Source organism: Heterocephalus glaber, unplaced genomic scaffold (assembly GCF_053883595.1).
Source record: "Heterocephalus glaber isolate CG9 unplaced genomic scaffold, H.glaber_assembly_v1.0 deba00001118, whole genome shotgun sequence".
NCBI classification, from domain to species: Eukaryota; Metazoa; Chordata; class Mammalia; order Rodentia; family Bathyergidae; genus Heterocephalus; species Heterocephalus glaber.
In genome coordinates, this window is record NW_028258196.1 from 2,558,333 (window position 1) to 2,573,707 (window position 15,375).

The following is a 15,375-nucleotide window of genomic DNA, read 5'->3' on the forward strand; positions in this document are numbered from 1 at the left end:
ATGTAATGGTACAAGATCCCAATGATGAATGTAACTGTATTTTATACCTAAAATGTACCAATAAACTTAATGGGGGGAAAAAAAAAAAGAAAAAAGAAAGAAAATATATATATATATACATATATACATATATATGTATATATATAGATATATGGGTTTTAGCATTTGCTCTGGAATATCATTCATACTGTAAAAATGTATGGGGTGATCTACAAATAAAATAATGCATTTAATGATAGGAATGAAAACCAGGTGTGGAGGTGCATGCCTGTACTAGGAGACTGCGGGAGGTAGGTGGCGAGTTTGAGCCCAGGTCAGGCAATTTAGTGACTTTGTGAGTCCCTGTCACAAAAAAAATGTTAAAGGAGTGGGGATGTAGCTGTGTGCAAAAGCCTTGGGTTCAACCCCCAGTAGTGAGGGGGAAAAAAAGAATGAAGCAGATAAAGTATTATTATAATAAATAGGACTATTTTTAAAGGGCCTCAGTATTTTTTAATTTTTATAGATTCATTAGGAAAAGTAGACTTAAAGCAGACTTAATGTTAAAATGTTCACATTCTGCCCAAAGCTGCCATGCAACTCCCTTTCAAAACAATGTAGCTCATTGAACACTTACGGTAATCTGTACTAGTTTCCTATTGCTGCGGTAAGACACTGACGTAAACTTAGTGCTTAAAACGTCACAAATGTATTACCGCTCAGCCCTGGAAGTTAGAAGTCTGAAATGGGCTAACCTCGGCACTGGCAGGGCTGCGCTCCTTCCTAAAGCCTGGAGAGTACATTTCCAGCCTTCCCGGCTTCTCCAGGCTCACAGCCGGCCTGGCTCAAGGCCACACCAGGCCAGCCTTCGCTCCCCTCAGCGCCTCTCCCTCTCTGACTCTGACTCCCACCCCTCCCTCTTATAAGAACCTTTGTGATTATGCTGGGCATCTAGACAATCCAGAATAACAGGCTCACAGCCTCCAGAGATCAGAATGTGGACATCTTCAGAGAGCCATTGTTCCTCCCACCACAAACCCATCCCAAATAGGGACCTGACCTAGGAAACTGGATTGATTAATTCCAACCCAGAAGTTGTTGCTGGTTTTGAGTTAGGAGAGGATATCCCTTTTCCCTCCAAGAAAAAGTTGGTGGGCTAATAAACTTCTAGACTCAGATAGGTCAAACACAATTTTTCCCAGTAGGAAAAATACCAACTGGAAATACATGTTCCTTATTTTGGCTTTCTACAAAACATTCAGTGCTTAAACAGGCTGAAAAAATAACTTTATTGAGTCAGTTAAGGAAAAAAACAAGAGACACCTTGGGAAATAGTAAATTGTAATAAGAAAAAAATCTGGTGTTAAAAACTCAGGACCTGGCCCAGGGATTTAGCTCAATGGCACCATGCCTGCCTCACAAGTACAAGGTCCTGAGTTTGATCCCCAGTACAAAAAAAAAACCCTCAGGACCTGCAGAAATCCCTTTTAAAAGCATAACAAGGGGATTTTTTTTTAAAAAGCTGTAATATGTACATATAACCACTTCCCAAGAGGACTGTAAACTGCATGAATTACAAACATGTGCTAATAAAATAAAATAAATAAAAGCATAAAAATCACTAAGTTGGTATCATTAATTTACAAAACTAGCTATGCGTGGGGGTTGGAATCAGGAAGCAGGACAGGAGAACAATAGAGCTGTTTGTCCTGAGCTTTGTGCCTGACACACCTTGAAAGTATTAGCTAAAAACTGGGAACAACTCAAATGTTTACCAGATAAAATGTGGTAGTTCCCACAACTGAATACTACCCAGCTATGACAAAGGACAAATTACTGATTGATACAGTTGAATCTTGAAATCATTGTGTTCAGTGGAAGAAGAATGTTTACATTAAAAACCTTATTACACATTGCCAAGAACAGAGGGATATGTTCAAAGTGAGGAGGAAATATCTGGAGTATTTTGAGGGAGATTAATGCCAATGTGTCTTTTACTGTAATAAATGTTTTTAATAAAAACATTCACCATATTTTGTTATCCCTCTCATTAATCAACCATTTACAGCAATTTCTGTCAAATTTTACACCATTTACAGCAATTTCTGTCAAATAAAAACATGACAGTGTGTCCTCAACCACCTTATTTACTGGCTCTAGCACTGTGAAATTTCTGGCTCTTCCCCAAAGTCAAAATAACTATGAAAGGTAAACATTTTGAATCAATTCAGGACATCATGGCAGCCAGGACAATGCAACTAATGGCACTCATGAGAAAGGACTTCCAGAGCCACTTCAAAAAGTAGCAAGAATGATAGGGTAAGGGTGTTTGAAGCGAGGGGTAATATTGTGAGAGGGATTAATGGCATTAGTGTTCTTTACTGTAACAATGTTTTTAATTTAACATTCACCATATGCTTTGATCTCGTCCCGTGTACCATATGATTTCTCTATACAGAATTCTGGATGCTGTAGAATCATCTGTAGTGACAAAAGTAGCACAGTGCTGGAGCCGGAGCCAAGGGAGGTACTGCAAAGGGCAGGCAATCCCCAGGGTGGGATGAGAGACGGGAAGAAACTTTCTGCCCTGGGACAGGCAGAGGTTCGAGGGTGACAGTGGTCAAAATGCAATGAACTGTGCACCTCAGTGGGTGCAGTTTGTATATGCTATGCCTCAAGAAAGTCGATTCCTTAAAAGTCCAACTACTATGCAGCAGCAAAATTGTGTTGGGAGGCATGATAAGGCCACACAAAAAAATGATCATTGCAGCTTTAAACCAATGACTCTCCATATTTTTCTAAGCTCCATAGTCTGTCCAATTACTTATAAATATTCGTCGGTGACAAGCCAACTTCGTAAGTGAGGAAAGTTGGTTGCTTTGACCACAACTCAGGGGTAGATGTCATGTGAACTCCTTATTTCTATAGAAAGGCCATTTCCTCTCTCTCTCTCTCTCCCTCTCTCTCTCTCTCCCTCTCTCTCTCTCTCTCTCTCTCTCTTCCACTCATCTCTCCAGCAAAGTGCTGCAGTCTCAAATACTCATCCTATACACATGTGTAAATACCAAATAGTTGCTCTAGTATGAGAAACTGAAAACTGAAGAAGGGAATGGAATTAATATGAGAAAATGCAAAAATGGAAACAAAGTCTTTGTCAATAGGGAGGGATGGAGGGGTTGAAGGGAGGGCAGGGGAAGGGGGGAAAATAAGAACCAAGAGAGATTATATAAAGGTGCAAATTTCCAATGATGACTGTCATTATATTGTACACCTAAAATGTACCAATAAAATTAATTTTTAAAAATACTCATCCTATCCATAGTAAAAAGACTACCTAACTTACACGATACTTCCACAGTATAAAGTCCCCACCTATAGTCACTTTTACATACAGACTTTCGTCTTTGTTTCTAACTTGCTCTGTAGTAAATTATATTCCCATTTTGCATTTTATTTCATTCATTTCAACCTGTACATATAGGAGTTTTGCTTACTAAATATTTGTTCACTTGTTCAAGGCCAGAGCTCATATTTTGTGTTTATTTTATAATATTTTGATAGTATAATATTTTATGTGTTTATAAGCTTTTCATTTATTTGATACCTTTTAAAGTAATTATTGCGGAAAACATGCTGCATTTGTAATTTGGTAAATATTAGAGGCACAATAATGCCTGGCTGCCCACTGAATGACCATCCTTTATCATCCTCTCTCTTTCCTATATGCATATTCCACAGAAAAATCCCAGCTACACTTCAGCTACAAATTTTATGCCAACCCATAGGGTAACAATCCCATAATTACATTCAAAGCAAATTCCCAGATCAACATTCAAATTTACAATAAAATATTCCCAAAACTGGTAATATGACTCTTTGACTTACTATCTGCCACACTGAAGGTATAAACAGACCCAGCTGCTAGAGAATTTTATAAAGGTGATTTCTCTAGAGAAGAAGATACTTCTACCTCAAGTCAGGAAAGGGTTCCTCTCACTCAGAGCTGACTTTGTCTCCCCTGACAAGAGAGAAAAGTGACAGGTTGGGGACCTTCCCTGGGGCACGGCAGGAGTGCCACGTGGAGACACCTGATCAAGGTGTCTCATGGCAAACATGAACCACGCACAAGAGAAGCAAGAAGAGGCTGTCTGTGTGCTGACTGCTGAGATGAGACTGTGTCTGACGGTGAACAGGAGAGTTATTAGGCTCCCTAAATGCTCACCAGCCCCAGGGAAGCTTCTTCCCCGAGAATGAATTTGACAGGGAAGAGGGTGACAACATCCATTTGTTTTATTATTCCAGTCCATCTGTGCTGCTGGGGCAACATACTGATTACACACACTTGCAAGTCCTCCTAAGCTATTTCATTGCTAGCAAGGAAAAATGAAATTCCTTCCAAACCCAGGTGACAATACTCATAAGGAGCAGCAGGAGACTGGAGTCCACTGTTTAAGAACACAATTTTTCCCAAGTGAACCACTCATAACCATAGGAAAAAAATCATTCTGCTCAGTGAAAATGGTCACCTTAGGAAAATAAAAGGAGGAGGGAGGGAAGAAAGAGAAGTAGGCAGCCTCTCACCCAGGCCTTGATTCTGTTGCTCCCACTCGATGGCATCTGGCACCTGGTAGGTGGCTCCCGCCAATGGGTCCCTATTTCCCTGCTCCAAGCCAGGCTCCTGCGATGTGTCACCAGCGAGAGTAAAGCCTGGCAGGTCACTGTCACCATCGAAGCTCTCATCTAGGGAGTCTGCATCTTTATCTTCCTCTTCTTCCTCCTCCTCTTCCTCCTCTTCATCCTCATCTTCTTCATCCTCTTCATCCTCGTCATCTTCTCCCTCTGGGCAAAAGGAAATCAAATGGAAACATGAAGACAGAACAAGGAGCACATTCTCAAACAAAGCAAACTCCTGAAATGATCCAAGCTCTGAACCTTCATTGCGCTTGACCTCTTAAAACCAACTTTTATGGCCAAAAGTGAGTTTTGTGGGATTTTGTGCCCATCAAACACACCATATTTTAAACTTTCAAAGTCACAGTTAGGTCAGACACGCACCATGCATCATGTTTATTGGGAGTTAAAGTTCAGGTATTATGATTTGTTATCAGAACAATGTATCTTTGCAAGGGTAGGAAACCTTCCCATTTCTGTATTCAGGTCATGAAGGGTTTATCTATTAGAAAATACACCAAAATAGCAACAGAATTTTAAATGATTTGTTCCCCTCCCTTTATAGCTCATAACATTAAAGACAATAATTCATCATTTAGGCATGGTTTTCTTTCTGTTCTTGCACATCAGTGAGTAGAACTCACAGCTGTGTTGAGTGAGCAGGAAAGAACTCCGCTCTTGGCTCTGTCTCCCTGTGGAGGGTGATGGAGGGTCACTAGGAAACGAGGAACCATGGAGCCAGCATTTCCAGCCCTACTCCATGGGGAACTGGGAAATGGGATCATTATTCAGGACAGTCAGAAAATCCCACCACTGCCATCATCCCAGAAGTTGACACTGACAGCAGTGGTCATTTTCATTGCTTCAGGTGACATGGGCTTAAGGAAAATAAGATCCCAACAGTGTTGTTCCCCAGTTTCGATTTTCCAGGAAGACTTCGAGCTGCCTCCTCACCGTGGCTGTGCCTCTGAAGCCCTGACAAGCACTCAGCGACATCCAAGTCCTCACCTTTGGCCCCCACCGGCCCCACCACAGTGGTGACCACAACAGGGACTCCATCTTTCTGGGGGAGGACAGAGGGGCAGGGACAGCTAAAGCCTCCCAGGAAGCCTGGGACTCTCTTTTACTGCTTTTAGACAATTTTCTCCACACAGAGCCCTTTCCTTCCATGTCCAGAGGTTTTTTAAGTTTTAAGAAACATTAACTCTTACCTTTATTTTTTTTACCATAAGAATATGTTTATTTGGGTCGCGCGGAAGATGCCAAATCACCCCGCTGCAGACAGGCAAGGTCTGCCCACGCCCTACCAAGGTCCCCAGTCACCTGGAATACAACGAATCAGCCCACTGCAGACAGGCAGGTCTGTGCACGCCCTACTGAGGTCCCAAGTCGCGCTGAAGACACCGAATCACCCCACTGCAGACAGGCAGCCACCTGGTTCCACACTACAAAGACGCAGAGGACACCAGACCACCAGACCAAGGTACTGAGTCCCGCCACTCCCGGCCCAGAGGTAGGGGCTTCTGAGCTGCTATCCCACTGCTCCTGGTCCAGAGGAAGGGGCTTCTTGGTCACCATCCCTCCCGCTGCTCCCAGCCCAGGGGAAAGGGCTTTAGGGCCACCTTCTGTCCCACTGCTCCTGGCCCAGAGGAAGGGGCCTCCAGGCCACCATCCCTCCCACCACTCCCGGCCCAGAGGTAAGGGCTTCTGAGCCACCATCCCACTGCTCCTGGTCCAGAGGAATGGGCTTCCCAGCCACCATCCCTCACGCTGCTCCCAGCCCACAGGAAAGGGCTTTTGGGTCACCATCCCTAACGCTGCTCCCGGCCCCTGTCCCACCTCACCCAGCTCAGAGGAGGTTATCCGTGCAGGCGCTAACAGCCCCCTGCCCCAGTCGAAATGAGAAAACACATAAATAAGTCTCAAAACCAGACTTCCAGATCACCTACAGCAACCCCAAAGGGAAATGAGATAGAACACTCTGATACTCAACCACCTGGACCCACTGAACTGGCAACAAAAGGGGATCTGGAAAAAATGAAATCACAAAAATTTCTCAGATAATAGGGGAAATGGTGGCCCTAGTGCAAGACAAGATTAATAAATCTAAACAGGAGCTGAGGAACATGATGGAATCCCAACATAAGAAACAAATGGAATCCATAAAACAGATGCAAATAGATTTCCAGGACATGAAAAACTCCATTGAAAGTCTACACAGCAGAATGAGCCAATGTGAGGACAGAATTTCAGATATAGAAGATAAGATTGCAATTAGGGACCAGGAAAAGAAAAATTGCTTCAAAATTATAAGGGAACATGAGAAATCAATCCAGCAGCTGCTAGATGATGCAAAGAAGAATAACATAAGACTGATTGGGCTCAATGAAGAAACAGGAGAGAGTGCAGATGACATAAAAAAAAATCTCTTCACAAAAATAATGGCAGAAAACTTCCCAAGCAGGGGAAAAGAGCTTGACATACAGATAAGTCAGGAATATAGGACTCCAAATAGCCTTGATCAAAAAACATCTACACATAGGCATATAATTGTTAAGATTCCAGAAACACAACAGAAGAACAAAGTTCTCCAAGCAGTCAGAGAAAAGAAACAAATCACATACAAAGGAAAGCCCATCAGAATCACAGCAGACTTCTCAACACAAATCATCAAGGCAAGAAGAGCTTGGAGTGACATATTCCAAGCCCTAAAAGAAAACAGCCTCCAACCCAGATTGATGTACCCTGCAAAACTATCTTGCAAAATTGATGGAGAAATAAGATACTTTCATGACAAAGAGCACCTTAGGAACTTCGTGAATACCAAACCAGCACTCCAAAGAATTTTACACAATATCCTAGGAACAAACAATGAGGATCACAACCCCAGGAAGCAAAGTAGAATGAACCCATCTGGCATGACAAGAAATTAAATGGAAAGGGGGAGAACCCAACAAAAAGAAAAAGTCATGGCAATGACAAGTCAATACGTTTCAGTTATAACCATCAGTGTTAATGGTCTCAATTCACCAATCAAAAGAAATAGACTGGCAGAATGAGTCAAGAAGCAAAATCCAACAATATGCTGCATACAAGAAACACACTTAATTCAAAAGGAAACTCACAGACTGAAAGTTAAAGGGTGGAAAACAATACTCCATGCAACGGGAACCTGAAAAATAGCAGGAGTAGCTATCCTCTTTGCAGATCAAGTAGATTTCAAACCCACACTGATGAAGAGAGATGAAGAAGGACACTACATCCTTGTAAAGGGAAAACTCCAAGAGGAAGAGATGACAATCATAAATATCTATGCACCAAAAACTAGTGAGCTCTACTATATAAAACAAATATTAACGGACATGAAAAGTCATATATGCACTAATACAATTGTAGTGGGGGACCTCCACACCCCACTGTCACAAAGAGATAGATCAACTAGACTAAAAATAAGTAAGGAAATACTAGAACTCAATCAAACTCTTGAACAAATGAACTTAACAGATGTTTACAGAGTCTTCCACCCCACAAAATTAGAATACACATTCTTCTCAGCTGCACGTGGGTCATTCTCCAAAAATAGACCACATACTCACACATACAACATGTTTAAGTAAGTGCAAAGGAATTGAAGTTATCCCCTGTATATTATCAGACCACAGTGTGATGAAATTGGAGATCCATAGCAAAAGAAACTCAAAATTTCATAAACACATGGAAATTGAACAACACACTTCTGAATAACCAATGGGTCACAGAGGAAATTAAAGAACAAATCAGACAGTTACCTCAATTACATGACAATGACAATACAGCATATCGGAATCTATGGGACACAATGAAAGCAGTCTTACGAGGGAAATTCATAGCAGTGAATACGCATATTAGGAAAACAGAACAAGCCCAATTAAACAACCTGATGCTGAACCTCAAGCTTCTAGAAAAAGAAGAGCAGGACAACCCCAAAGCTCATACAGGGGAGGAAATTATAAAGATCAGAGGAGAAATCAATGCAATGGAGACTAAGAGAATGATACAAAAAAATGAATGAAGCCAAGAGTTGGTTCTTCAAAAGAATCAACAAAATTGACAAACCTTTAGCCAACCTTGTCAGAAAAAGGAAAGAAAAGGCCCAAATCCATGCAATTAGGAAGAAAAGGGTGAAATTCCAACAGACCCAGCAGAAATCCAGAGGATCATCAATACCTACTTCCAGAACCTATACGCCAATAAGATGGACAACACAGAAGAAATGGACAGATTCCTAGATACATATGAATTACCAAAGTGGAACGAAGAAGACCTAAAAATTCTAAACAACCCAATATCAACCAATGAAACTGAAAACGTAACTAAAACTTAGCAACTGAGAAAATCCCAGGTCCTGATGGCTTCACTGCTGAATTCTACAAGACATTTAGAGAGGAACTACTGCCACTACTCTTTAAACTCTTCAATGAAATGGAAAGGGAAGCAATACTCCCAAAGTCATTCCTGGAAGCAATCATCACCTTGATCTCCAAAGCAGAGAAAGACCCAACCAAAAAGGAGAACTATAGGCCAATCTTACTAATCAACACAGATGCAAAAATCCTTAATAAGATATTGGCAAACAGAATGCAGAATATCATCAAGAAGATCATACACCCTGATCAAGTGGGATTCATCTCAGGGATGCAGGGATGGTTCAACATACACAAATCAATCGATGTAATACACTGTATCAATAGAGCCAAGGACAAAAACCATATGATTATCTCCATAGATGCAGAAAAAGCATTTGACAAAATCCAACATGCATTTATGATAAAAACCCTACAAAATATTGGAATAGATGGTCTCTACCTCAAACTGATAGAAGCCATCTACGAAAAACCAATAGCCAATATCATACTAAATGGTCAAAAACTGAAATCCTTCACACTAAAATCAGGAACAAGACAAGGATGTCCACTATCACCACTCTTGTTCAATATAGTTCTGGAAACATTAACCATGGCAATTAGACAAGAGAAAGAAATAAAAGGAATAAAGATAGGTAATGAAGAAGTTAAATTGTCATTATTTGCAGATGACATGATACTCTATATAGAAGACCCCAAGAACTCCACCAAAAGTCTTCTAGACTTAATAACAAAATTCAGTCAAGTAGCTGGTTATAAGGTCAACACACAAAAATCAATAGCTTTCCTCTACACCAATGACAGGCTGAGAGAGAAATAGGGCAAATAATTCCTTTCACAATAGCATCCAAAAAACTGAAATACCTAGGAATCATCCTAACGAAAGAAATCAAAGACCTCTTCTCTGAAAACTATGGCACTCTGAAAAGAGAGATTGAAGATGATATCAGAAAATGGACAGACATCCCCTGCTCCTGGGTAGGAAGGATTAATATAGTGAAAATGGCCATACTTCCAAAACTGCTATATAGATTCAATGCAATTCCAATTGAGATCCCAGCAGCATACTTCACAGACCTCGAGAAAAAAATCCAAAAATTCATTTGGAACAAGAAGAGACCCAGAATAGCAAAAGCAATTCTAGGTAACAGAGACATGGCAGGGGGTATCACAATCCCCTACCTGAAACTATACTACAAAGCTACTGTGATAAAAACAGCATGGTACTGACAAAGAAACAGACCCGAGGACCAGTGGAACAGATTAGAAGATGCAGAAACAACTCCAGACACACTCAGCCATCTCATCTTCGATAAAGGAGCCAAACACCCTCACTGGTGGAAAGACAGCCTCTTTAATAAATGGTGCTGGAAAAATTGGGCTTCAACTTGCCAAAGATTAAAACTAGACCTGTCTCTCTCACCATGCACTAAACTAAAATCAAAATGGATTAAAGATCTAAATATTAAAATAGAAACTCTGAATCAGTTGGAACAGAGGTTAGGTAGAACTCTTGAAGACATCGGTGTAGGAAAAGATTTTATGAACAAAACCTAAGTTGTCCGTGAACTAGCACAAACAATCAACAAGTGGGATCTCTTCTTATTAAATGGCTTCTGCACAGCAAGAGAAACCACCAGCAGTGTGAAGAGACAACCCACACTGTGGGAAAAAATCTTCACCTGCTCTTCCTCAGACAAAAGTCTACTATCTCGAATCTATAGAGAGCTTAAAAAGATCAGACCTCCCAAATGTAAAGACTCAATCCAAAAATGGGCATCTGAAATGAACAGACATTTCTCAGACAAAGAAGTAGAAATAGCAAATAAATACATGAAGAAATGTTCAACATCACTGGTCATTCGAGAGATGCAAATGAAAACAAAGCTGAGATTCCACTTCACTCCAGAAAGAATGGCTGCTATCGTGAAATCAACCAATAACAAATGTCGGCGGGGCTGTGGGGAAAGAGGAACCCTGCTCCACTGCTGGTGGGAGTGTAGACTGGTGCAATCACTGTGGAAATCAGTATGGAGATACCTCAAAGAACTAGGACTGGAAGTCGCATTTGACCCTGCTATTCCACTGCTGGGGATCTTCCCCAAAGAATTAAAAGAATCTTACCACAGTGATATATGTGCACCCATGTTCATAGCAGGACAGTTTGTGATAGCTAAAACTTGGAAACAGCCCAAATGCCCATCAACTGGAGACTGGATAAAGAAAATGTGTTTTTTCTTTTTTATAAAATGGAGTACTACTCAGCCATAAAAAATGAGAAATTAGAGACATTTATAGGTAAGTGGATGCACATTGAGGCGATACTCTTAAGTGAAATAAATAGGACACACATGTGTAAATTCCAAATAGTTTTTCTGGTTTGAGAAACTGAAAATGTAAATAAGGGCTAAATGTATAATAGGTCATGTGAAATAGGAAGAAAAGGGGCAAAGGGGAAGGAAGTGGGAGGGCTAGAAGAAAGGATAGAAGGGAATGGGATTAATATGAGAAAATGGAAAAATAGGAACAAAATCTTTGTAAATAGAGAGAACCGGAGGGGTTGAAGGGAGGGCTGGGCAAGGGTGAAAAATAAGAACCAAGAGAGACTATGTAAAGGTGCAAATTTCCAATGATGACTGTCATTATATCGTATACCTAAAATGTACCAATGATTAGAATGAATAATCGATAATGCAAAATAGGAAGAAAAGGTCCAAAGGGGTAGGGGTAGTGGGAGGGGCAGGGGAAAGGAAAGAAGGGAAAGGAAAAATGATGAGAAATGGAAAAAACGGAAATAAAGTCTTTGTAAATAGGGAAGGGTGGAGGGCGTGAAGGGAGGGCTAGGAATGGGGAAAAAATAAGAACCAAGATGCATTATGTACAGGTACAATTCCCAATGAAAAATGTAAATGTATTGTATACCTACAATGTACCAATAAAAGAATTTAATACAAAAAAAAAGAATATATTTATTTGGCAAGTGGCTTTTAATTCTTTTCCCACAATTTTCCCACATTTTTACATAATCACATCTTTTTTTCTAAGCTTTTTTTTTTTTGGTACCAGGGATCAAACTCAGGTCCTTGCGCTTGCAAGGCAGCAAAACACTGAGCTAAATCCTCGGCCCTCTAAACTTCTTACATATTACAATTTGTCAGAAGTTTAAAAAGGGCAAACACATTCTTTCCGTTGAATAAATAACGCATTTAACACAAAGATTCTGAGCTTTTTGAACATCAAGCATTGAAGCTGTTGGGGGGGGGTGTCACATTTATTTGTCCCCAGATCACCTTGAGGTCTAAACAGGAAAACATCTCTTATAAACTTTTTTTAAAAACTCACCTTAAAATAAAACACGCTGAAATTTATGTCTTTTAACATTATAGTCCTTAATACCTGTCACTATTCCAAAATTTAAACAGACATTTATCATGTTCCTAACGGGTGCTGTTCCAGGGACCAGGGATAAAGCAAGAACACTTCTGCCTTCCTGGATCTGATATACCTCTCAGGGAGATACACGCCAACAGACACGCCAACAGATGCCCAGCACTACACTCTACTCAAAACTGTGGAGAAGACTGAAAAATGTGAGCTGCTGTTATTTTAGATGAGGAGATTTAGGAAAGCTTTTCCGCTAAAGTGCAGTTTGAATAAAGACCGTACTCAAATAATGAATTCCACTGTTTAACTGAGGTCATTGTCTACAGGAAGGACATTCTCAGCAGTGAGCATGTTCTCAGGTTCACCTGTACCCGCTGTGTTTGAAGAGTGACAAAGAAGACTGGGCTGGCAGGGGCGCAGAGAGAACACAGGAAAGGAGGTGGGAGACGGAGGCAGGGCAAGATTGGAGCTACACTTTTAAAGGATGCCTCTAGCTTCTGGTGGGAGACAGGCTGCCTCAGAGGAAGAGAGGAAGCAGGACGATCCACTAGGAGGCCATTTAAAACTCAGGGATACGTGAGGGTGTCTTGGACTTGGGTGTATTCTGGGAAGGGGTGAGGGGGCAGATTTGCCAAGGAATCTGAAGGTAGAGCCCTGCAGGCAATTACAGTGTAAGGTGCAGGCAGGAGATACCACAGTATTGAAGATGAGAACTAAAAGACAAAGAACAAAATCAAGAATTTTGAGGTGTATTTATTAGTTGTGTAATGGCCATACCTATGATATCCAAATAGAAATGCCGGAAGTCCATAAAAGTTAAAATAGAGCAGTGTCAGTGGGAACAGAAAGGGTAGTGATCCAGCCCAAAGCCCAGGCAAGCCACCACAGAGAGGTTGGCCAGCAGAGGGGTCCAGCAAAGGAGACAGAGAGGGGATGCCAAGCCGGGAGAAAAATCGACAAGTGCGGTGTCAAAGGAGGCAAATGAGTGAAGCCTTTTTGAGGGGCCAGCTAAGAAATGTGAGAGTGACGCTCTGGATTAGAAAACAGTCACTTCCACGGAATGAAAGATGAAAGCCAAGCTGGAGAAGTTCAAAAGAAAACGTGAAATGAAGAGGTCAACACAGCAAACACAGAACACTCCGAAAACAGACATGGGGTTACAGCCGGAGAAAGCTCCGTGGTCAATCTGCCTTAGCACGGAAGGTACTCAGACCGGAGCCTGCACTCGGACACCAGGGAATGGGGGCTTCTCCACTCTTGCGAAGGGGCAGGGAGCAGGGCACGGGCTGCTCAGGTACAAGGACAGGCAGAGCACACAGGCCCTGATGCAGCCAGGCAACTTGGGCGGTGGGAATATGGAAAGGTGTCTCCGTCTCTCTATGGTCTCAGTCCAGAAAGAAACTGGGTAGGAGGAGACCTGTCGGAGGTTGGAGGTGAGAGGGGAGCGTGTGAAGCAGTCATCTTGCACACAGGAGAGCGGCACAGCTGGGCAGCCCTGGGACACACGACATGGATCTAAGGTGGCCTCGCCTGCGTGCTTTTCGCAGCTGCTCTCAACCCTCGAGTGCCGCCCTGGGAGGAGAGGTCGATCCACTGAGCACTTTGACCAACAGCACATCTGGCTGGGTGGAGAGAGGGTCAGGAGGGATGTGAGCGTGGGAAGAGAGAATTATAAAGATGCACCCAGGACTCTAACTAGAGAACAGCTGAGCGGGAGGCTGGACCGTGAAAACACAGGGCAATGGGTATGGAAAAGCTATCGAGGATCATCAGAACTGTGTGAGAACTATGCGGACCTTCCTCCTAGACACAAGAACTGGTCAGAAGCTAAAAGGAGTAGCACTTCTTTATTCCTTTTTTTCATTAATTAATTCTTTTACAGAGGTAAGGTCTTGGGGCCTCAGCGGCACCAGGGCAGTGTGAAGTATCCCGCACCTGGAGCCAGAGGGTGGGAGGTCGATCTTTGACCTCTGCTGGGAGTCACATGTGCTGACTGGGAGCTCAAAGGCTGGGAAGTTACAGTCTCCATCCCATTTGGATTGCTGTGTTATATTATGAAAGATGTGTTGTCTAACAGCAGCGTGCTTACAGCAGGGATAACATCACTTAGTCTAAAATGTACATGTTTCATGGACTATGATGGCTAAAACATTTTAAGAGAAAATTAATGCAAAACTTCATGATGGAGTATGTCAGTGTTGTAAAGAAGTTCTTGAATGGCAGGTAAAATACAGCAAATATAAACCATTATCAAAACCGAAAAATGCGTTAAATGTTACAGAAGACTGTGAAGGAGTCTTACCACATGTGTAGACCATGTGCCTGCGAACTTGAAGTCTGTGCAAAATGTGGAAAGAAAGAAGACATTGTTATTCCGTTTAATAAAGAACCACAAAAGACAGAAAATATTGAAAATAATCAAAGATCCAATCATAAAAGAAGCTGAAAAGGAATGAAGAAAGTGATAACAGATTTTGATAATGATTTAGATGACACAGGTGATAATCAAGTGAATTAATGTAACGTACATTAAAAGTCAGTCTAGGAATGTGAAATTCTGATCACTTTTTGCCTTTGACAGTGTCACACAAAAAAATACTGTTAAATCCCAATGAGGAAGTCAGAAAAAGCTAAAGAAAATAGGCAAAAGTCACATATGAACAATATGAATTAAGTATGATATTTACATAATTGTAAAACTTTTATCTAGAGTTCTCTTAAGACAAAATTTTAAGCTGCATATACTAGGATACCTGCCAAAAAGCAGATAAAATCAGGGTGTCATGCTGCAGTTCATGGGAATTACCTAGAAGAATGTATTACCTAATATCAAATTTAATAAGATTCAGAATTCATGGTTGTATAAGAACTATCTAAGCCAGGTATGGTGGCACATGCCTGTAATCCCAGCACTCAGGAGGCTGAGGCAGGAGGATTG

General features: G+C 41.5%; 1 protein-coding gene across 5 annotated transcripts in view; it reads right to left on the reverse strand.

Moving 5' to 3' along the window:
* Armh4 (armadillo like helical domain containing 4) overlaps window positions 1–15,375 on the reverse strand; it is a 186,041-nt gene that overhangs the window by 130,803 nt on the left and 39,863 nt on the right. For all 5 annotated transcript variants that reach the window (XM_021249211.2, XM_004871096.3, XM_087210145.1 and 2 more), the window contains one exon: window positions 4,561–4,818. In XM_021249211.2, coding sequence (XP_021104870.2) covers window positions 4,561–4,818 — 258 coding nt within the window. The remainder of the gene's footprint in view (window positions 1–4,560; window positions 4,819–15,375) is intronic.